Genomic DNA, 23975 nt, shown 5'->3' on the forward strand with positions numbered 1-23975 from the left:
ACCAAGAAGCTTAATCTTCATGTCTTTGCCCCCAATAATTCTACTTCTAAGAATGAACTAATTCCACTCCTAATGAAATAACCAAATTGACTTTATTTAGCATCATGCTCATAGCAATATTATTTTAAAAATTAAAGAAATCAGGGGGCGCCTGGGTGGCTCAGTCGTTAAGCGTCTGCCTTCGGCTCAGGTCATGATCCCGGGGTTCTGGGATCGAGCCCCGCATCGGGCTCTCTGCTCAGCGGGAAGCCTGCTTCTCCCTCTCCCGCTCCCCCTGCTTGTGTTCCCTCTCTCGCTGTGTCTCTCTCTGTCAAATAAATAAATAAATAATCTTTAAAAAAAAAATTAAAGAAATCAGAAACAATCCAAATATCTAATAGCAGAGGAATGACTCAATCATGGTACATCCTTCATTAGGCTTGTGGGTGATCAGAAAAAATCCTGCAGGAAAATACAGCAAAAGCATGGGGGGTGGTGAGGTTATAGGTGGTTTTTAGTTTCATCTACAAATGCCAACATACTGAGTCTTACGTAATACCAACAGCATTTTCTCATTTTGACTTAAAAACAAAGTACAGAAAATACAAAAGTATAAGTCATACATCCTCACACAAGGAGATGGAACCCTCATTCGCTGTTGGTGGGAATGTAAAATGGTACAACCACTCTGGAAAAGAGTCCCACAGTTTCTTAAAATGTTAAACATACACCACCAGATGAGCCAGCCACTGAAGTAACATAATATTCTTTTCTATGAAGGTTGTGTTATGCTTTTTCATAAAGGTTATATTCTATACTGAGCACAAACAGCAAAAGGTATTTTTTTTATTCTTATTTTTTACCTGAGCTGTGATCAAATCCAATGCTTAACCAACTGAACCACCCAGGTGCCCCTCAAAAGGTATTTAAAAACAAACAGGGGCGCCGGGGTAGCTCAGTCATTAAGCGTCTGCCTTCGGCTCAGATCATGATCCCAGGGTCCTGGGATCAAGCCCTGCATCGGGCTCCCTGCTCGGTGGGAAGCCTGCTTCTCCCTCTCCCACTCCCCCTGCTTGTGTTCCCTCCTTCGCTGTGTCTGTGTTAACTAACTAACTAACTAACTAACTAACTAACTAATTAACACCTCCAACTGCCCTTAAGCCTGAAGAAATGCCTGCACCTTAAGAGGTAGCAGGAGCGGGCTCCTGGGTGGCTCAGATGGTTAGGCATCTGCCTTTGGCTCAGGTCATGATCCCAGGGTCCTGGGATCGAGTCCCACATCAGGCTCCTTGCTCCTTGGGGAGCCTGCTTCTCCCTCTGCCCCTGCCTCTCTCTGTGTGTCTCTCTCATGAATAAATAAATAAAATCTTTAAAAAAAAAAAAAAAAGAGGTAGCAGGAGCTGAGACTGGCTGGGGGCCCAACCCCCTCTCCTCTGGTCTCAGGCTCAGTTATGGAATGGAAGAGAATGAACTGCCTGTACCTTTCAAATTACTCCTCTTTCTCTTATTTTTTGCTTGCTAATCCTCCGTTGAATTTACCCATGATATGACTCTACCACAGGAGAGAACGCCCCACCAGAGCTCCCAGCCCCACTCAGCCCCTGTAGAGGCCAGGCAGCCCCAGGGGGAGTGGGAGGGAAGTTAGGACAAGCGCCCCCCTAACTCTGGCAGAAGCCTGCACTTCGGGGCTGTAGCTTTGGTTTATTTGTATCCATACAACTACGAATTTTCCAGAGTCCCATTACTTCTTAAAACCTCCCAGCGAAGTGTTCTGGCATCTCCTGTGAATTTGTAATTAATTTCGCTTCCAGAGAATTAACGAGTCCTATTTTTGTTGACAGCTTGTTCTGTCAAATGGCACTGCATTACGTAACATGGTTTTTTGGTGTTGCGATTTGTTTTTTCAAATCTTACTACTCTAATGTATCTCCATTCCCAGCAGAAGAAAGGTGCGGGGGGGCGGGGGTGGGGGGGTGGTAAGTGGATGTTCCAAGGCCGCCATGCTTGTATATCATGGGCAACCGAGAAAGAAGAAGAATATGCTTGGAGGCAAACCCCCAGAGTTCTGGAGTGTAGACAGGTGTTCAGGAACCTAGACGCCTCCCTTGACTCTGTCAGCAGGAGACGGGCCCTTCCCGGGCAAGGCTCCAGCCCTGGAGAAAGAGCTCACACCATGTGAGCTTTGGGCACAGAAGACCGCTTGCTGTGATTTCCTTTGAAAAACACTCCTGCAAAACGGGGGCTGCAGGAGCGGGTACGACTAATGAGTTTTCGCTACGGAGACCACCGAACAAGAGACCACAGGGCCTCTGGGCAGGGCCAGGGGGCGACGTAAAAGGCTGACTTGACCAGACTTAGAACCAACGGCACTGGGGAAGGAGGGGACCCCCGGCCCCTGCGACAGGACCCCGCACTTGGGCTTCGAGTACCTCCTGCAGACGGCGGTGCTGGGGCCGCGCGACTCCCGGCGTCCTCGGGACCCCCCTCCACCTCCTCTCCCCTCGCCCCGTCTTTTCCGCGTTTCCAAACCAGAGCCAATCCGCGCTCAGCAGGCCCGGAGGGGAAAACCAATCGATTGTCCTGCTTGGTCTTCGAGACCTAGAAGCAGAGCGTCGTGCACTCGATGAGTGGGAGGTCCTGGGCCCAAAGGAGGGACCCCTGCTAAGTTGGAGAACCTTGCTCTCCCGTTGCCTCCTGGGTCGTTGGGAGGTCGAGATTCCGTGGCGTGGAAAGAAGTTGTTCTCGAACAGTTCAGGTCCTAGAAGAACACCATCTCTGGTCCTCCCCCTCCCCACCCCCGCCTCACAGTGCGGCTTGGGGCAAGTCATCTACTCTGTCTGGGTCTTTTGCTCCACCTGTAAAGCATGAATAGGACAGACCAGTATGGTCCCTCGTTCAGCCTGGCCGCACAAACCCAAGATCAGCGCAGGTGTCTCGCCTGATGTCAGTGGTCTCACCTTGGCCATGGCCATCTGAAGCTCCTCCAGCAGTAACACACGCAGCCAGGTTTTCCCCAGTTCGAAACACCATCTCTGGGGAAACTGAGGCATAGAGGGGAAAAAAAAAATGGGGCTTGCTCATTGGTAAATATTGTGCTCCTGTTACGTTGCTGGCCCTGGCATGGTGCTGGGTTTGTCTTGAGCTGACCAGGCAGGCCATGCCCCACCAAGAGCGTCTGAGAGGCATCTGAAGTCAGGCTGCCCTAGGTTCAAATCCGAGCTTTTCCTTCTGCGACTGTGGGGTCTGCGCCGTGATTTAACTGCTACCCGCCCCATCGGCGCGGGGGGCGCTGTCACAGCACACGCCTCCCAGACTGAGAGGATTCTAGTCCGTGATGCATACGAGCTGCTTGCATTGTGCCTGGCAGGGGCTCGTAGTCAGGGGGCACCAGTTAGGAGCTTGTCTTAATGATCCTGGTACCGGGACTCTGTCAGCAGGAGACGGGCCCTTCCCGGGCAAGGCTCCAGCCCTGGAGAAAGAGCTCACACCATGTCCCCTTGCCCACTCAGATCCTGGCCGGACTGCTGCACCTCGGCAACACCCGCTTCGCCGACTCTGAGGACGAAGCTCAGCCCTGCCAGCTGATGGGCGATGCCAAGTGTGAGGACAGGGCAGGGGCCTGGGGCTCAGGCTTCGGTCACACCGCCAGGGAGCAGGGCCCGCCCTGTCTGCAAAAGGGCCAACATGGGTGGGATGGGGGGGGCGGGGAGGTTGGAATGTGGAAGGCGATGCCCTCAGTGAAACCATGATGTTCCTGCTCACCCCCATCTCTGGGGAGGCAGACAGCAGCGGCCCTGTTCTACAGATGAGAAAAAAGTCAGAGGGTTTATGACGTGATCTGTCCCACGTGGGACAGTGTGGACTGGGACAGAGAAGGCCTGAGTTCAAGTCCTGCCTCTGACATTTATGGGGGCCTTTGGTAAGTCTCCTCGCCCACCAGGACCTGAGTTTCCTCTGTCCGTTTGGCACAGCACAAGGGGACAAGTGTCCCGCTGGGTGACATAGTGACTTCAAGAGGCAAAGTGGGTATTCGCAAACCCATGAGGCAGATGGGAAGACAGAGGGGCAAGAGAGGGCATGGGCCAGTCACCAAAGCCCCAGAGAAAGCCCAAGGGCCAACCTGTGGTATTCAGCTCCCTGCGACACCCTCCTCCTTGTACCTCACTCTCCATCTCCGTCATTGAGGACCAGATTTTGTCCCCTCTGTCAAATCCAAACAGATTTGCCCGTCATGGTAAATAACAACCACTCCAGGTCGTCAACAACAGAATCCTCCTTGGGAGGACAGGAGGAGGGCTTTTCCGCCCTGAGAACCAACACGCCCCCCTTTGGCCGGCCTGCCAGCCACCGCGAGCACACGCACGACACCCGTGAGGAAAGGAGACTGCCAGTCAGCCCCCACGGCGTGCGGGGGGCTGGGAGGAAGTGCAGGTGCCTCGCACACCTGCTGGGCCCTCCCCCGGTGAGCCCGGAGCTCGGCTTCAGCTTCTCGTTGCGGGAGCTGAGCCACAGCTGTGCTAAATCACAACTGCGAATCCAAACACCCCCAGCAGGCCTGGCAGAATGAGGGAAACTGAGGGACCACCAGGAGAGGGTTTTCCTGAAGGCCAGGGAAGGAGCTCTCCCACCAAACTGAATGATTGGCAGCCTAAGCATCTACATATGACCATGATGAACCAGAAGAAACCCACTACTGGGGCGCCTGAGGACAAGGTTGGGGAACGCGATGCGGGGCGGTGAACAGAGCAATGACCTCCTCTCCGTGCACACCCGAGGTGGTACCATGGCCCCCCCTGCCCCCTCTGTGAGCCCAGAGCAGGCAGAGGGGCCCGAGGGGGGCTAGGGGCAGCCCAGGGCACCAAGGCCCATCCAAAGACAGACACAGGAAACGTGCAAATAGATCATTAGGTGTAAGTGATCTCAGGGGCTGTGGGTGACACACGGTGAGGGCCCCTCGCCCACTGCTGGTGGCATGGTCACTGGGATGTACTAATCACAAGAACCTCTGTGATCTGGCCTGTTCCTACCTTCCAGGTACCTCTCCAGTCTCTACCTTGAGCCAGAACTTGTTTGTGGCTTCCTCCAATATCCCACACTCTCTCCTTTTCCCTGAGCCTTTCCAGGCACATGCTGTTCACCTTCTGGAATGCTTTTCTTTTCTTTTCTTTTCTTGAATGCTTTTCAACCACTGCCCCCTCAACTCCATCCTCAGTCCCATCCTCCACATCACTTTCTTCGTGTATTCGGTCTCCTTATAGTCTCAGCTTTGCCATCGGCTGCCACAGAAGGACCTCTCAAGACACCGAGTTTACTTAGTGCCCCGTGCACGCCTTGGCGTCGGTCGCAGGCGCGACCACCATGACCCGTTAGCTTCTGCGCTGTGAGAGGGCAGAGATAGCTCTGTTGCGGCCCCAGCACGGCTGCTGGTGCACAGGAGGGGCGGCCATCAAACGGCGCATCCCAGGACACATGAGGACCCGAATCTGCGGACCCCAATCTCAGGGCTGGGAGTGTCTCTGTAGGTGTCTGATCCAGTCAACAAGCCCCTGGTTTGTCCTCACCCCTCCCGAGCTGCTCTCTCTCCCCTCTGAAGGCTTCCTTGGCCCATGTCCTGCAGGTTATGCGCAGCACCACACTCCCTACATCCTTGCATCAAGCTCAACAGCCAGGACAGGCACAGACCATACACCAGGAAGAGGTAATGCACAAAGGACCTGGTCTCTGCACAGAGACTAGCCTGGCCGTGGCCTTGGGGTGATAAGGAGCAGGACCATCAGCTCTGACCAGAGGTGCGCTCTCAAGCCAGGGCTGACACCCTGAAGGGCTGTTCTCACCTATTCTGGGAGGGATGACATGGATGTGGTGCAGTCTGTGCACTGCACAAGGGCTTAGCCAATAAAGCAATGTAAGCTTCCACCCAACCTCCGCCAGAAAGAGCCAGCTTTTCCAAGTAATAGAAAGGCCCTCTCTCTTGAACCATTCACAGGCTGTGTCTGACTGGGGTGGGTGAGCCCTCCCACATAGACCATGCCAAAACAAAACAAAACAAAACAAAAAACCCATACCCATTAGCAGTCACTTCCATTTCCCCCCTAACCCTGCCAGCCATAGGCAGTCACTAATCCACTTTCTGTCTCTCTGGATCTGACAATTCTGGACATTTCCTATAAATGGAATTATGCAATATGTGATCTTTTATGACCTCTCTTTAGCTAAACATTTTCAAGTTTTATCCATGTTGTAGCGTATATTAGAATTGCCTTTTTATGACTGAATAATATTCCATTAAATGGACATGCCATATTTTACTTACCCATTCATCAGTTGATGGACATTGGATTATTTCCACTTTGTGGCTACTGTGAATAATTCTGTTATGAACAGTCATGTACAAGTTTTCGCGTGAACATGTTTCTTACTCCTCTTGGGTAAAGACTTAGGAGAGGAATTGCTGGGTCACACGGTAACCCCATGATTAACCTTTTGAGGACCTGCCAGCCATATTCATGTTTCCCTACAGCTCATGCTCACAGTGTGCTACCCATGCCTGGTCCTCTCCAGCGCCCTTTCTGCTGGTGTAAGACTTTCACGCATGGGGTGGGCGCTCAGCACCCCACATCCCGTGGCCAGCATAACCAACAGAGCAACCCTGATGTTCTTCAAGTCTTGGGAGTAAAGCATGGTTGCACTTGATCAACACCAGGACTGGGAGACTAGAGCTATTTGGGAACTGTGTTTTCTGGCTGTCTCCTGGGTTGCTAAAGGATCAAATTTTCTGTGTGTGGGGGGGAGGTGGTGGTGGAAAGTGATTTTCCCCGATCCATTGATGTCTTAGAAAAACTCTGGCATTATTTAAAAAAAGAAAAGAAAGAGAAAAGAAAAGAGGAAGAAGAAAAAGAAAAGAAAGGAAAAGTAAGAAAGAGCTCTGACATTGTTAAATTGAAACTTCGGAGCTTCCCCGGTGTAATCTGAAATCAGCCCCCCTATGCAGAGGGCGGGAAGAGAGGGAGAAAGATGGTCAAGATGGTCTCTCTCTCAAGGCTGTGTCCTTGGGCAGCTTCTAGTGTGGGAACGGCAAGCAGCTGCATGCACATTCCGAGGACAGGGGAGAGGTGTGAGGACCCTCCCTCTGATTGCCTGGGTCTACCTACCTCGCTGTGTGACTGGGGACAAATTACAGCGCCCCCTCTGAGCCTGTAGCCCCAGCTGTAAAATGAATGCAGAATGCCCCGCAATCCACCATGTTATTTTCATAACATTGCCAATACATCTTGCAACTGGGTAAGCCTGGATTGGTCCCAGCAGCTGGGGCCTGGTACAGGCATTTCACAGAAATGCTCCCGGGGCGATCTTGAGCCACTGGTCTATAGGGACCCACCTTTCTTCAGTCAGACCACCCACAATGAGTAAAGCAAGACAAGGCTGGTTCGCTGACACATATTTGCGGAGCTCCCACTGTGTAGGAGCTCTGCTGTGGGAGAAGCTGACCTGGTTCCTGACCTGACTGAGCTCAGGGCCTCGGGATTGGGAGAGACTGATCGGGGAAGAGACAAGAGGACCACACCCAGTGACATCTGCCACGAGAGGATGGGGCCTGGGCCAAGGGCCCCAAGCTAGGGAGCCACCACCCAACTGGAGGTGTTGGGACACTTCAGGCCTGAGGGGCTGTACCAGTTTGCTCAGGAAGGGTGTTGCGAGTAGATGGAACCAGAAATTCCAGGAGACTGACATGGCTAGGAGGTGACTCCCCAGACCAGCACTGGCGGACTGCCTGCGGAGTGGCCATGGGCAGAGACGAGCGGGACGGGTTGGGTGCACGGGAGCTCAGGAGGGGAGGCCTTGTGTATAGATGGAGTCGTGTTTAATGGAAGTCCAGGGCCTCATCCTGGTCCTGGGGTGGGGATGGGTGACCTGTCCAGGGCACACCAACTGTGCTTGCCCTCCCATGACCATAAACTGCTGCCCTCAAGTGTCTCCCCTCTGCCTTTGTCTGCTCATTTCCCCCTTCCTGTCACACTCTGATGGGGGTGCCCCACGACCAACCATGGAGGCTCCGGGGACAGGGTGGCTGCTGGGAGGAGGCCCTGGCTGGGACACTGATCTGCTCCCCTCCCATGAGACACGGAATCTGAACCCTACAAAGGGTCATTTGCATGCTTCCTAGAAACAGTCCACCACATCCCTCACTGTCACCGAGTCAGCACAGATGGACCTCTCTGCCTCCCTCTCCCGAAACAGCCCTTCTGCACCTCCATTTCTCCTCAGAGGTGCCCTTATCTTTCCTTTTAACTTGGGGTGTGAGGTGGGCCTGTGGGTGCAGGAGGGTTTGTCACAACAAGCACCGGAACCAGAGTCTATACTGGGATTCCAAGCGAACAGGGAAGAGGCCTCAGGGGTGTGACCAGGTCTCTGCCTCCAGTTCCTGGCTCCACGGTCCTGGAACACCAGCCTCCCCAGGCTAGCTCAGTTCAAGCTCCCTCCCTCCCTCCTTCCCCCTCATCCCTGACCTCAAACTCTGGCTGATCCCCTGAGCACAGGCTCTGAGCGCCATCCAGCCTCTGGGACTTGTGGCCCCGGCCCAAGGGCTTGGCCCTACTGGGCCCACTCCTCTGCCTTGCTTCCCAGGGTAAAACTCACAGTGGGGGAGTGGGGCTGTCACCGACCCCGTAGGATTTCAGCCAGCGCCTCAAGGGTGCTGTCCATCTCACAGTGCTGAAGCTCCCAACTACTCCCATCCCTACCGGGAGCCACATCCCCCACTGTAGCCTCCACTCAGAATCCGACCCGAACTCTAGGACACATTCACACTGTCTAATCACCTTCATGGATCATCCTCTGCTTTAACAGTTCAAACCATCACTGGTTTGAATTGCAAGCACGCGGAGTCCAAGCTTCGAGAAAGCAGAATGTGACCCAGCTGAAGGCTCCACAAGGGGCTTCTGGCCCATGGGTTCTCTGAGGCACCATTGCCTCCTTCCTGGCCAGCCCTAGGAGGGTGGAGATCCACCCAGGGTCCTGGGATCGAGCCCCGTGTTGGGCTCCCTGCTCAACAGGAAGCCTGCTTCTCCCTCTCCCCCTGCGTGCCGCTCCCCCTGCTTGTGCTCTCTCACTCTCTCTCTCTGTCAAATAAATAAATAAAATCTTAAAAAAAAAAAAGAATGTCAAGAGGGCAACGGCAGAATATTCAAACAAGTGCGGCCCCTCTGTGTCTACACAAGTCCCGAACTCATGAAGCCAGCCCTGCCCATTCCCATCTAGCGTAGGTCTCATCAAACTTTAACTACATTTCAGAGTTAACTTTGAGGTTACTTACTACGGCAGCCACTTGCCCTCCACCTCCCTTGGTTGCCAGAATAAGGGAGGAAGCAGGATAGATTATTCTTACCATCCCACATGTACCCACACGTAGCTCTTACCAGAGGCAGGAGGTGAGCAATCTATGCAGCCTTGCTAAATCTCAGCTTCTGTCTGCGGCTCTGACACCTTCATCATGTCCCCGGGATATGGGGGAGCCAGGGCCACACCTGAAGGAAGAAGCTAGGGTGGGGTACTTGCTGACACATTCTCAAATACTTGTCTCGGTTTCCCTTCTGATATCTGAGAGTAGTTCAGGTGTGAAATGAGGTTGCTTCTGGTGGTCATGGTGGGAAGTCTCTTGAAGGGGGCTAAAGTTCTGGGAATCAGGTATGGGGTGGCCCTAACGAGTTGCTTTCCAACTCTCTGCATGCTCTTTCACTGTCATTAGATGACGCCCCCGCCCAACTGAAAAACACCGGGGCAGGACAGACTCATCTAGTTAGCCAATGGGAAGAACTTGGAACTGTACAAGGCCCTGATGGGTTGGAAGCACAGGGACAGCAGAGGGCGCCATTGCTGTGCAAACACACCGCGGGGCGGCAGCATCCACGGGCACACTTTTCCTCCCAGCCTCTCTTCCCCGCAGATCTACACAGAACAACCCCCCCATCTCCCCACCCCCCTCCCACATGTTCCCTGTCTTACAGGCACACCCGAGGTCAAAGAGTTAGACTCCAGGCTCAGATTCTCCAGTTGGCCTCTGAGGGGCCCTTGGCGGGGGTCCCTCACAAATCTTTTCCCTTCTCCCTTATCCCACCTCCACATTGCTCTCCAGAACTGATGGCAGTTCTGTTCAATGAGGAGCTGGGGGAAGGCCCCGGGGACGCCTGGTTTCCTTCCCCAGCCTACAGCTCTGCCCCTCAGTGGAAGATGTTCCTACAAGTGTTATTTACAACAGGAAGTCAGCTGAGGACACAGCTTGGGTACATTGTGGAACCACAAAATGACAGTTGCAAAGGCTGTGAGGTAAGGTGGACTCATGTTTACACTGAAATGTGAAGGTTAAAAAGCATGACACTGAGCTGTTCACTATGTCAACAGTGTTTTTCCTATAGATAAAGACAGAAGACAGAAGAGAAGAGAAGACAGAAAAATTAAACAGGGGGCGCCTGGGTGGCTCAGTCGTTAAGCGTCTGCCTTCAGCTCAGGTCATGATCCCAGGGTCCTGGGCTCGATCCCCTGCTTCTCCCTCTCCCACTCGCCCTGCTTGTGTTCCTTCTCTCGCTGTGTCTCTCTCTGTCAAATAAATAAATAAAATCTTTAAAAAAAAAAAAAAAAAAAAGAAAAAGAAAAATTAAACAGATTAAGGTGGGGAGGTGATTATTTTGTTTAATTTTTTTTTTCTTAAAAATATGTCAAATTGTAAAATAGTTCCCTCTGAGAGATAAGGCTTTTGGTGATTTTTCCCCCCTGCTTCTTTCAAAATATTCTACAATGAGTAAGTATTATCTGGATAATCAGAGAAAAAGAAGTTAACACACACACACACACACACACACCCCTGAAAGAGCCTGTTCTCCTCATGTGGCCGCATCATGAATTGAGGAGGGAATGTCCCCTTTCCCCTAAGGCTGCCTTTTTCTCCCCACCTGGTTCCACCCTCATCATCCTCTTCGGAGGTTCTACTGTCATGGATACACTTGGAAAATCCAAAGCAGCTCTGATCTCAGCCTCCTGCTGGTGTGAGCCTGGATTCCTGTGGTTGAGACACAGAGGAGAGGGGGACAGCCCTGGGGGAGTTTTCCTGAACTCTCTGCAGGGCAGGAACAGAACATATGTCATCTCCACTGCTGGATCATTCCCCATGCTTCTTACTGCTGTTATTATTTCAAAATGTCAGGGGCAGAAGTTTCCACCAACCCCTCCACTAAGGAGGCCCCTATCCTGCCCCCATGAGAGCTTCCAACTCTTTCTGCCCCACCCCCACTCTCCCCCAGGATTCTCCCTATAGACCAGAGAAATAGGGTAGGCGTGAAGATGAGGGAAGAAGAACTGCAGCTTTCACAGATGCTAGCAGGAAAGGAGCTTTCTTGTCTCTGCTAGAATATGGCAGAGATCCAGTTTGGGGAGTGGTGGAGAGGAGAGTATTGATTAAACCTTCTGCCTATGGATTTCATCTTAACTTCCAGGGACACAAACCTGGAGTCTCTGCAAACATTTCCTTGAATTATCTGCTAATCCGAGGAGGCCCTGAGGGTGCAGAAAGCAATGGGAGATGGAGGCTGGGGGTCTCCATGGGAGGGAGGTGTGTGTGTGTTTGATGGAGGGGGGTGAAATGGCATGGAAAGAGTATGAGGAGGGAAGCAGGAGACCCAGGTTCAAACCTCAGCTCTGCTCTCTCTTTGCTGGGCAACTTAGGTGAGTTCCTGCTCTCTCTGAGCCTCAGCTTCCTCTTTTGTGACTCAAAGTAGTAATTAAGGATCCCTGTCCCTTTCTAGGGCCGAGGGACCCTCTCTGAAGAGGTTTCCTGACCTAGAAAATCAGGCTTTTGAGATCTACCCCCTCATCAAAGGAAGTATCAGTCCAAACTTCTAACCCCAACAAACAGGTCCTATCCATCTGATGCCAAATACCTCCCCAATTCTGTCTCTCAGCACCCTTACCTCTCACTTGGTGACTATCCACCCCACTCTATGCCTCTTCTCATTCTGTTCCCTCTGGCTGGATTTCCCTTCCCTTTTCCGGTTAACATCTACTTGTCTTCTAATACTCAGCGTGGATCTCATCTCCTCCAGGAAGCCTTCTCCAATTCTCCACTCCCTGGCTGGGTGAGGCACCACTCCTCTGGGCTCCTATGCAATCAAGGGCATGTGCCGTTTTTGCCCTTAATGGCTAGTAATTAGAGCTGAGGTTTACTGAGCACTTACTGAGTGCCTAGACCTCTACCAGGCTCTTCACTTAGCATCACATAGTTGGAGTCTAGCCATACCATGTGAGGGAGGTGCTGTCTTTATCCCCATTTTCCTGATCAGGACATTGAGCCTGAGGGAGGTAAAGGGTGAGTGGTGGGGTTAGGATGTGAACCCAGAGCAGTGTTGCTCCAAAGCGGGTTCTAAGCTTCTGCCTCATACTCTGTCAGCCCACCTTGCCGCCTGAACACAGGTGCGACGGGTTTCTGTTTAGGGGTACGTGCTCAGCCTTCCTCTGACCGATGTGCACCGGGAACCACCTCACACCAGATGGTGCCATGGGGGTGAGCATCCCCAGAGGGTGAGAGCCGTGATTCATCTCTGCGACAACCACGGCTCAGGGAGGTACCCAGGAGCCGTGAGGCGCGTTGTGAAAGACTGGGCTGGGCAGGCACTCGTTCACAGCTGGTTCTCAGGGAACTGTTCACTGGCACAGGGCAGGGATGACCATCCCCACTTTATAGACGAGGAAATTGCAATCAGAGAGGAGTAGGAAAGTTGCCCAAGGCCAAGCCTGGGTTAGAGAAAGCGCAGAGACTTGAATGCAGGATACTTGGGGAGCCTGGGCAGAATACGAGGAAGGAGCCTGCACCAGGGCTGGGGCCAGCTGGCCCGGGATTGGCAGCTTTATGGGCCCTGTAAGTCACTGAGACACGACAGGGCCCATCCCTGCTCTAATGACCCCTGCTTGAATGAGGGCTTTGTCCCCTCCAGGGGAGCGGGGCCCTGAGCCTAGACAGTGACAGGTGACTAGTTTATGGCAAGCCAGGACAGGGGGGCTAGGCTGGGAGATAAGGCTGGGAATGTTAAGCTTAGAAGCGGGGAGCCTCTTGCCCCGTGTAACCTTGGGGAGATGCCATACAGAGCAGGAGCCACACCCCGACGTCCTGCATTGTCCCGTCTACAGCCTCTGTGGTGTCCCTGATGGGGGTACATCCGTGAGGAGGCGCCCATCCTTAACCTCCTCCCATGCGTGCTCCATGCCTCAGAGGGGACACCACACCAGGGCTCGGTTCTCCCCCATCTCGCTGGCCCCCGCATGCTAGGGGGGCACACTCGCAGGTGTGGAGCAGGGTTACCTAGGGGGCAGCTCCCCCCAGCACATTCTTCTCCCCTGGGAGGCCCCAAAGGGATGGACTTTGAAGTGGGTCCGAAGGTCACTGATCAGTAGCCCCCTAGCCCCACCAAAGGTTTTCAATCTCTCCTGCCAGTCAGGGGGCTGGCCTGGGGGTCACACGGACCCCCTGAAGTACATGTCATTCCCAGGAATAGGGTTCCTCCCCACTCCATTCCCCAGTCCCGAGAGATATTTTTATAGCCCTGTGGACATAAATCCACTCCCCAGAAAAGGCCCTAGGGTGTGGAATCCCTCCCCTGACTGCCACAGCCTCAGCTGCTGATTAAATTCAAAAGCAGTGTAGACAATAGAGCCCTAAACCCGATGTGGACGCCCCCTCCCCTCTCCGAAGGATCAAAGCTGCTCCTTGAGGCTGTGATCCTGGGCCAGGAGGTGTGTGTGTAGGGGGGGTGGTGGTGGTGGTTAGAGCCAGGACTCTGACCAAGGAGGAAGCCCCTTTGCCTGGAGAGTTCTAGGAGAGGCAATCCCTCTTCAGAGGTCCCTAGCCTAGGTTCAAAGGCCGGTGGGAGCAGAAAGGTTGGCAGCGGATGGGGAAGCGACTAGACCAGAAAACAGGGGCTTCCTGTTGATGAAGGGGGCCCAGGCCCACTGCCTGGTTCCCTGTCCCTCTTCCCTACCCAAGACTGAGCTTTCCAAACCCCCACGGAAGCCCCCACCTGATGTGGGACGCAGAGTACCTAGAAAGAGTCTAGAGGCCCTGCAGCCGGGAGGGAGGCAGCCGGGAGACGGAGTACCCCTCCTGAGACCAGAGGCAGCTTCCTCTCTATGACCGCCCTCAGCCCCGTTGTCCCAAATGCTAGGGCGTCCTTCAAGCCTGGACCCCTCTGAAGATCCTGGCAGATGAGAGAACTAGGGGTCCATTCACACCCCTGTCTCTTCTCTTCCCATCTCATCTCAGGAGTCTGGGGGCCTCAAGACAGGAGCCAGCCCCCTCCCTCTGACCCCATAAGCCCCTTGGGATCTATTTCTCAGTTCTGCCCCTCACCAGCCCCCCTCCCCGCTCCCCCCGCTCTGGCCATCACATAAATGCTCACACAGCAATTTAGAGGCGTCTTCACTCTGTTGGAAGAAGGGTCTTTGGTCTGCTTAGAAATTAAGTTTGGAGCAGCCTGGGAGGAAACAGAAAAGAGACCAGATAATCAGGGACCACAGCCTGAGCGAAAAAAGCAAGCCCTCTTTCTGGGGACACCGGATTCAAGAAACACCACCACACATCCCTCAACAGCACCATCCTCGGGAGGCTATCTCTACCCGTCCACTCCAACCCAAGCCTATTCCAAGGCCCCGGCAGACTGGAGGGAGCGAGAGGGCGGCGCCGGGGGTCCAGGCCAAAACGCTCAAAGGCAGGAATCCGGGCACCCACCCTTGTATCGATCAAGTACCTCGCGAGGTCACCACCCCGTTCCCAAACCAGAGACCAGGTGTGAGACGGGGGCGGGCGGCTCTTGCGGGGTGGGGCAGGGCGCTGCCTCCGAGGCGAGAGGAGCGGAGCTGGCGGCGGGGGCGGGGTGGTGGCGGTGCGGGCACGAGACACAAGGTGGCCCGGCAGGGGGTGGGAGCGCAAGGAGGGGAGCAGATTTCAGCGCAGGGACAGGATGGGAGGAGGGGAGGCTCCGCCAGGGGGAGGAGCCGCTGCCCGCGTCCCGATGTCGGGGCTCCCTCCCGTCGCGGCTCCGCTATAAAACCCGGGGCCGGCATGATCGCGGCACCCCCGGAGGCCTCCTCGGCACGCGACCCCCGGCTCGGCGGCGTCTCGGCTCCTGTGCGGGATGCGGCTGCTGCCCGCGCTCCTGGCCCTCGCCGCCGCCCGGCCCTCGGCCAGCGCAGGTGACCGCGCGGGCCCCCCTCCGGCCCCTGGGCGGGCGCCCCCCGGTGCCCCCAGCCCCAGTGCGCGCGGGGCGCTGGGGCTCGGGCTGCGGGGGCGCCGCAGCGGCCGCGGGGCGGGAGGGCGGACGGGGCGGGCGCGAGGCCCTGGGCGCAGCGGGACGGCCACGTGCGGCGGCGGAGCGCTGTGTGCACGCGTGTGCGCGGCTGCGGGCCTTGCGGGGCTTGCGGGGCGCTCGGCCCGGCGAGCGTGCGAGTCAGAGATGTGGCCGCTTCTCCGACCCGCCTCGACGCGCGCCGCCGTTCTCGCCCTTTCTGGCGTTGCCCGCGCCTTTGGTCCTCAGCCTGTCCCTGGGTCGCTGTCCGTCCCGCCGGGGCTCAGTGCTGAGGGGCTGCCCCCCGCCCAGAGCACCGGAGACCTGGCTTTTCCGCTTCGCACCCAGGGTTCCTTGTCACCCGAGGCTGCCGGGCCCCCTTCCCCTCCCCAGCCCCCAGAGCCCTATTGGGAGCCTGCGGCGGGGCGGGGGGGGGGGGGCACGAGGAGAGACCCGAGGCCCTGGCCGAGCCGGTCTTTCCGGCCAGGGTGATTTTCGTTTAAAGATTAATTATGTGGCCGAGCTCTTAATTATTCGCCTAGGTGGGAGGTGGCAGGGGTTGTGTGTTAATATTTGATAAGGAGCTGAAAGCGCCTCCAACCCCACGACTGGGCACAGGGGTCCAGGGAGGCATTTTTCTGCGGCCCCACAGGGGACCACCTCCTCTGCAGGAAGCCCTCATCCGCCAGTCCCCGGCTCAGCTACCCCTCCGATGGTCCCCCGTTCGGGTCCAGCTGGCCAAACTTCCTCTCCAAAGCTAGATGCTCCTTTCTTGGAGTCGTGGAGTGAGGGGTGAGGGTGCCCTCTGCAGCAGAGAAGGAGAGGGGCTTTTGCAGGAATGTGCCCTTTGCAGGAAAGATTTAGCTGTGCGTGTGTGTGTGTGTGTGTGTGTGTGTGTGTGTGTGTGTGGTGGAGGGGATGAGGGGAATCTTGCAGAAACTACTGGCTTCTTCCTAGGAGAGGAGGAAGGAGAAAAGAGCAAAGCCGGGATGTGAAAAAATTTATATGTAACCATGGAGTTTGAAACCTACCTAAGGGGCTGGGCTCAGTAGAAAGAGAAAAGAGAAACACTTTGCAATTAATTCTGTTACTTTGTAGCTGTGTGGCCCTGGGTAAGTCACTTCACCTCAGTTTTCTCACAATATAGAGATAATTCTGACTTCAGGTGTTTTAAGGATTCAGGTGAGCTAGTGGGTGTAAGTGCTTCGTGCAGTACCTGAGTGGCGTGTGGCAGACCCCCATGCGTGATGGCGTCATGGCTCTACCACCGGCCTGGGGCCAGCCAGCCAGGAATCTAGCTCAGCTGCCCCCTCCTACAAGCTGTGCTCCCCTTAAGCGCTGGGGCTTTCTGACTGGAAACCGTCTTGGGGCCTGTCTTCCTCTACCCATTTCATCCCCTGGGACACTTGAGGCTGGAGAGTGACCAGGATACACATCAGATGACCCAGAGCATGTGCTGCCATGGAGGGAGGAGGAGGGGAGAGGATCCTAGGTGTCTTTGGGGCCCCAGAACCCTGGCCGGGAGTTGCTGAGACTTTGCCAGGAAATAGTTGGGTTTTGCTGAGCTGGTTTCCAGGATTCCTTCTTCCCCACAGAGGGGATGGGTAGAGTGAGCAAGGTCCGTCAGAGAGAACTTCTTGAGTCGACTCTAAAGAAAGGGGAAGGGGGGGGGCAAGTCAAGGGTGGGGGACAGTGGCTGGGTGATTGGTGATGGTTGATGACTGCATCCCTGGTCCGGGCGGGTCACCTAGGTAGAACCTGGAGCTTGGAGCCGAGATCTGTCTGTGGGGAGCCCCTCTCCTTCCCAGGCCCTCTGGAGATGGACTGAGGCAGCAGGCTTGTCATTATTTGCAAGGGCAGCCCTCTCATGAATGACTACAGGAACCTGAGCTGGTTTATAACCCTGCCACCTCAGCCCATGGACATAGACCTGACCCCTGGCCTCATCAACACTGTTTTCCTGGCTCTTGCCTCCCGAAGAGGGTAGTTACAAGAGCATTCAGCCACACGGGTCGAAAGTCTCCATGATTAAGATAGTGGATCAGAGGTCACCATTACAAAACAAGGAGCTGTCGCCAGAGTCAGGGAAGAGCACGTTCCCGAGAATGGCTCAGCCTGAACCAGATGGGCCCTGGGGAGGCTGAGAGAAGGGTCCGCCCTTCCTCAGGACTCTGGCTTCAGCAAGGCTTCCCCTGGAAGAGTTTCCATTGGGGCTTCCAGTCAACCTTGGAGGCCCCTTCTGCCTTCAGGACCTTTGAGAGGGGAGGACACAGGTGAATTACAACAAGGAGCCTTTCACGGTTACAAGTGAGCTCCATCCGTCTCCTCAGACCCTGACCACAGTCCCGGGCTGTTTGGTAGCAGTTCGTTCTGCCTGAGGTAGAATGGAGGGCTCAGCAAAGTTAATGAACTCTCCTGTAGAGAGGAAGCAAGAGCCAGAGCCAGGACTGAGCCAGGACTGAGCCAGGTGAGCAGGCTCCAACTTCCCAGCTCTGGCCACCTGCAGAGAGGGGCCTCTGCCCCTTGCAGAGTTGACCCACATGGGGGTTCCTGGGATGCGGAAATTCCCCTCGGTGCGGGGTGGGGTGGGGGGCAGCAGATGGAAGACGTGGGGAGGACTGAAAGCAGTCGGACTGGCATGGCAGGCAGCCAGTGAAGCCCCGGACCCAGAGCTGGCAAACGCAAAGCCCTAGCTGGTTCTGAGGGGCCTGGAGCGAGAAGGTGCTCCATTTTCTGGGGATGCTCACTCTCCTGGCCTGGAGCCCCTTGTTCCCTCCCCTACCAAGAACCTGACCTCCTCCTGGCTCCTGCCCGACCCTGGCCTCATTCCAGAGACCCCAGGAGAGGTGGGGTGGATGGAGTCAGCCCCAAGAGAAGGGGGCGGAGGTGCTCAGAGCCCTCAGCTCAGGCTGAGTGGGAAGCTGTGCTTTTCTTGGGAATTTTCTCATCCCTGATTTCTTTCCAGCTCACTTCATTTCTCTCCTCTCTGCCCAGCCTGGGCTTTGGCCATCTGCGCACTGATCTGAGGCCAATGGGAGGGAGGCCGGGGAAAGTAAGGACTCACTGGGGACTTTACTATGCTTCTAGGCTGCCTGGACGACTCTACCATCTCTCATTTAATCCTCCCACAGCCCAATGAGGCGGATGCTCTTAGCTCCATTTGACAGATAAGAAAACTGAGGCTCAGGGAGATTAAGGTGACTTGCCCCTAAATGGTCCAGCCAGAATTCCAGCTCTGGATCAAATGTTTTGTCCATCCTACTGCTGCAGCCTTTTTTTTTTTTTTTTTTTATCAATAGACTATAATTATAGAGCAGTTTTAGGTTTACAGAAAAACCGAGCAGAAAGCGCAGAAGGTTCCAAGGCGCCCTGCCCTGGCAGTTTCCCCTGTTGGGTAATATCTTGCATTTAGTGTAGTATGTTTGCAGTGCAGCCTCTTTTCAGGGATGCTGGTTCTACTGCCCTGAACCAGAGCTGGGATTAGAACCCGAATCTGCTCCCGTGTCCCAGGATTTTGGGGTGGTGGGACAGGGGAAAAGGCTTGACTGCCTTCCCTGGTGGGCTGTGAGAGTTTAGTCCAGAATGGGTCTTAATCACACAAGAGCATGTGTTCCAGGGAAGGGCTAGTCTAATCTCCATCATCCCGGATCAAGTCTGGGAAGGCAGCCAAGCTGAACTTGGCTCTATTGTCCCAGGAGGGGAGACTGGGACTAAATCTCTTCCTGTCCTCTCGCCAGAACCTCCCTTCCAGGTTTGGGGTGGGAGATACAAGGGAGGAGGAGGAGGCTGAAAGCAACTGCAAGGCCAGCCCGGGGGTAGCGGTGAGGGCCTCAGAGGACCTCCCAAGGCCCCTCAACAGTGGGTGTTTAGCCTGAGGACCAGTGCCCTGGGCACGATGACCAGTTGATCAGCCATGGGTCACCTGGGGCCTGGCTGCTTCTACCACTTCTCTCCCCATCCCTATATTTTCTCAAGTCTCCTTCCTTTGGGCCTCTGTCCCAGACTCCAGGAATGCTCTACCCCAACCCAAGGGGGTCTCTGATTCCAGGGATATTCCTAGTGTCTGACCCACTGTGTACACACACACACACACACACACACACACACAGAGTGTTGCTTATGTGCACACAGCTCAGCTCTATTCCCAGACACGTGTGTGCACAAATCCGCCGACACAGGCCTCACAGGCTTCCTCTCTCTACTCCAGGGTCACACTGGTGCTACGAGGTTCAAGCCAAGGCCTCCAACTATACTTGCTTGGGTGAGTACAGCAAGTCCTGGGGACAGGCTTTTCTGCGTGGTGGGGACTGCCCAAGTCAGAATGAAAACCCAGGGAGGGTGGGAAGGATAAGAGTAATGATGGTCCCCCAGTCAGATATCAGTTCTTCAAACACACACACACACACACACACACACACACACACACGCACATGTGTACACACACACACAGTCCTGGTGTTCAGAGGACAGGGAAGGTAGAGTGACCCGAGTCTTCCCTGGCATCTCCTGTCATTGTCACTAAGAGGGGAAGTGCTCTAACAAACAAATCAGCAGTAGCATCAGATATAGAGACACATTTTACTTTTTTTTTTTTTTTAAGTAGGCTCCCTGCCCAACCTGGGGCTTGAACTCACAACCCTGAGATCGAGAGTCACATGCTCCACCAACTGAGCCAGCTGGGCGCCCCGCATTGGGCTCTTATAACAAAATAAAGAGTTGGTTCTATTCTAGTGACACCTCTTCGGGTGGACCTGGGAGGTTGTCCTTAGCATTTATTTTTCAACCATTGATCCATTTCCCTGCAGTCTGCTGTCCTGCTGCCTACGCCCTGTTTCAGTGACTGAACAGTGTTGCCCCCTCCCCAAGCCCCAACCACCTGTGTTTAGGGAATCAGCATCCTCCAGGGTCTCCTTCCCCGCTTCCAAGCCCTCAGATAATGTTTACTGTTAGTCAGCTTGTCCTTTCCTAGGTCCCCTTCCAGGGGATTCCACTCACGGCTTCCAAGCACTCCCTCCTTCCCCTCCTTGAACTTGAGGAGGTGCCATGTGCCCCTGACTCTCAGCCGACCCCTCCTCCCTGCTCAGGGCCTAGCCAGTGGGGTGAAGACTGCCAGAAGACCCGCCAGTCCCCCATCAACATTGTCACTACAAAGGCACAGGTAGACCCAGACCTGGGACCCTTCTCCTTCTCTGGCTATGACAAGAAGCAAAAGTGGAATGTCCAGAACAATGGGCATTCAGGTGGGTCTCGGGCAGGTGGAAGGGGGGACCTGGGCAGGCAGGGGCTGGGGGGCTCCTCCAGGTCCACCTTTGCTGCGGAGGGGCTGCAAAGCCCAGGGGTCGGGGGGTAGGGGAAATAGGCCGGGCTTTGGAAGGGAAGGAGCACTTCACAGTATCTTCAGTACTTTCATCAGGGCAGTCTGGGTGGAGGAGGGGCAGGCAGCGTTCTAGGAAGAGGGAACGATATGGCAAAGGCGCAGAGGTGTGAAGTGGCTTGGGGTGTTCAGAAAATCGTGTGTGGCGCCGTGTGCATGGAGGCAGAGAGCGGAACTAGGACGGGCCAGAGTCAGGCCAGGAGCAGCTGAACTGGGCCCAGGCGCAGGTCACCTGGGGGCTGAGGAGGTTGGACACTGAGAAGGCCCCAGCACCAGGGAGGGGCTTGAAGCAGGGGAGGGACTGGGCTGAGGTGCATGTTTGGGGCAACGGGGGTGTGCAGAGGGAGAGGCAGGCCGGGGCAGGGGCGGGAGGCAGCGCGTGGCCAGCGACAGGTCTGGGCTGTACCACCTGTCTGATCCCATCCTGTCCCTGCGGGGCCCAGGAGTGTAGCCTGTGAAGGGTGGGGGGCAGGAGAGAAGGTTCTGTGTGGGTGGGCTGGGAGGGGCTGGGGAGGTGGGTGCGAGGACTCGGCCCCCTCTTGTGCCCTCCAGTGATGGTGTTGCTGGAGGGCAAGGCTTCCGTCACTGGAGGAGGACTGAGTGCCCAGTACCGGGCCACACAGCTGCACCTGCACTGGTCCGAGGTGCTGGATGGGGGCTCAGAGCACGCCATCGATGGGGGTCGCTTTGCCATGGAGGTGAGGGCCCTTTTCCAGGGCAGTGCATGGCTGGGCTCTGGGTGGACCTGCCTTGGGCAAGAAGGGTGCTCCAGCCCCCTCACAGGTCCTCTCTCCATTCCCCTCCCCCACCAGATGCACATAGTACATGAGAAAGAGAAGGGGACATCGAGGAACGAGAAAGAGGCCCAGGATTCCAAAGATGAGATTGCAGTGCTGGCCTTCCTGGTGGAGGTGGGACCCTCATCCCCCAGGGGCTGAGAAGCTGCTTCTTAGGATCCAGAGATCCGGGATTCCAGCAAGGCGGGGGGGGGGGGGGGGGAGGTTGGGGGGCCCCGACTTCCCCTCTGTTTCTCAGCAGCTTGTATACCCCCAGGTGGGGAGGCCAGAGCCTCTCAGGGCCTCAGTCCCAGAAGCTGCCTGCCCTCCCCACCCCAGACCAGGAGAATGGACTGGTCGTCAGCACTGGCTCTCCACAGGTCCCTCTCAAGCCCCCTCCCCTTCTGTTCCAGGTCAGATCTGAGGAGAATGATGGCTTCCAGCCCCTGGTGGAGGCGCTGTCTTATGTCCCCAGACCCCGTGAGTGGCTGGGGGGAGGGGAGGGAAGGAGACTTCTTCCTACAGAGGAAGGGCCGGGGTGATGCGGTGGCCGGGGCTCTCAGGGATCCCCTGCTTCCCCCGCCAATCGACGGTGTCCTCTGTACCTACCTCTGCCCCAGAGATGAACACCATGATGAAAGAGAGCATCAGCCTGTTCGACCTGCTCCCCAAGAAGGAGAAACTGAGGCATTACTACCGCTACCTGGGCTCACTTACCACTCCAGGCTGCCAAGAGACGGTTGTCTGGACCGTGTTCCAGGAACGCATTCAGCTCCACAGGGATCAGGTACATAGGGCCCCAGCCAAGGGTGCGGCCTCCCACCGCCCAGTTCCTCAGAAACCATCCCTCTGGATCCTCACGGAGGCCCCCTGGGCTGGGGTGGGGATGGGGCACCCCAGGGAGCTGAGGTCCTGTTGGTTGAATCCATAGACCCTCCCTGGGGCAGACAAACAAGAAAGCTCTCGCCTATCCCGTCCCTGGCTTGAGGGCTTTGGGGGGAGGCGGTGGCAGGAGCAGTCAGAAAAGGCCTCCATGCTGCCCCCTGCAGGTAGGTGGGAGTTGTCCAGCTGAGGGCAGGGAGCTGGTGTCCTGGGGGGGGAGGAGGGGTCAGCAAGGGGGAGGGTCCGGGGCTGGCCAGGAGCAGCAGAGAGAGGGGCCGTGCAGCCACAGTAGGAGAACAGTCCATTCATTCAACAAGGGTACTCGAGGCCTTACGACCACTAGGCTCCAGGGATACAGCCGTGAACCCAAGGGCCCAGATCCCTGCTCCAGGGATACTTTTACTGCCGAACGGTGCCTCTCAAAGGGTGGTCCTTGGTCCAGTGGCATCAACATGCTAGACATTTCATTTCTCGGAACTCACCGCCCCCACCCCGTCCTACTGAATCAGAAACTCCGGGGGTGGGGCCTGGCAATGTGGGGCCCAACAAGCACCCCCCCGCCCTGCCCCGCCGTGATGCTCACGCGCTCAAGTCTGAGAACCACTGTTCTATAGTAACAGTGATAATACAGCAGTGATCAGTGATTATGGGCCCTCAAAACTGTGAGCTGTGTGTCCACCTGGCTAAGGGAAGCTAATGGGAACTAAGCCCCTACCAGTGCCCAGCACTCTACATCCCTTATTCTTTTCATCTGCACAAAAACCTGAGAGCTAGGGAAAAAAAAAACAACAAAAAACAAAACCAAAACAAAAAGAAACCTGAGAGCTAGGGATTCTGAGCCCCTTTACTAAAGAGGGCTCAGAGAGGCAAGGTGACTGGCCTGGGGTCACACAGCAGGGAGCACAGGTCTGCTCGCTCCTGGCTTCCTGCTGAGCCCGGTCCCTTCCACAGATCCTCACATTCTCCAAGAAGCTGTACTATGATAAGGAGCAGACACTGAGAATGACAGATAACGTCAGGCCCTTGCAGGACCAGGGGCAGCGCCTCGTGTTCAAGTCTCAGGCCCCGGGACAGCTGCTTCCCTTGCCCCTGCCCACCCTGCTGGTCCCCACGCTCACCTGCCTGACGGCTGGCTTCCTCCGATGATTGCTTCCTTCTGGACACTTGACCTCTGCTCTCAGTGTGTAGAGGCCTGGGGCCTCCATTCCTCAGGCTTCCTAGCTTGGATTTTGATGATGATTAAATGGATATATTTTTGGAGAAAACTTTCTCAGGTCTATTTTTAGTTTCCGTGACTATCCCTGCCCTGTTCCCCTCAACCCACCGCCGTTCCAGGGGAGGGGCCTGAAGTCCTGGAGATTTCTTCTGAGCAGGGACCATGAGGCACCCCCTCCCACCTTTGTGAACTCCCTGTCTACACCCCACCTGGAGAGATGCAAAGACAGCTCTGAGTTCCAACACAGAGAAAGCCATAGAAGTTCCAATCCAGCCTCCTCACTGTATAACGGAGGAAGCCGAAGCTCAGAACAGAGAGCAGGCTGGATGAAGGCCACATGGTGGGGCTCTGGCAGAGAATCCTCAGCCCCCAGCCCAGCGCTGTCTCCTCTGTCCTCGGCCTGGAGTGTGCGTGCAGCCTAGGCA

The 23975-nt window shown here is 55.6% G+C and overlaps 1 protein-coding gene and 1 non-coding gene across 2 annotated transcripts; one reads left to right on the forward strand and one right to left on the reverse strand.

The window, feature by feature from the left end:
• The first annotated feature begins 15004 nt into the window (after window positions 1-15004).
• CA4 (carbonic anhydrase 4) lies at window positions 15005-23599 on the forward strand. Its single transcript, XM_036104755.2, has 8 exons — window positions 15005-15210; window positions 19510-19563; window positions 20387-20542; window positions 21229-21374; window positions 21489-21587; window positions 21866-21932; window positions 22073-22239; window positions 23286-23599. Exons 1-8 carry the CDS (start codon window positions 15153-15155, stop codon window positions 23478-23480), a joined length of 942 nt encoding a protein of 313 aa, XP_035960648.2. The 5' UTR covers window positions 15005-15152; the 3' UTR covers window positions 23481-23599.
• TRNAE-CUC (transfer RNA glutamic acid (anticodon CUC)) lies at window positions 19912-19984 on the reverse strand. Its single transcript has one exon. It is a non-coding gene; the product is annotated as a tRNA-Glu (tRNA).
• Window positions 23600-23975: the final 376 nt, after the last annotated feature.

Source organism: Halichoerus grypus, chromosome 2 (genome assembly GCF_964656455.1).
Source record: "Halichoerus grypus chromosome 2, mHalGry1.hap1.1, whole genome shotgun sequence".
NCBI classification, from domain to species: Eukaryota; Metazoa; Chordata; class Mammalia; order Carnivora; family Phocidae; genus Halichoerus; species Halichoerus grypus.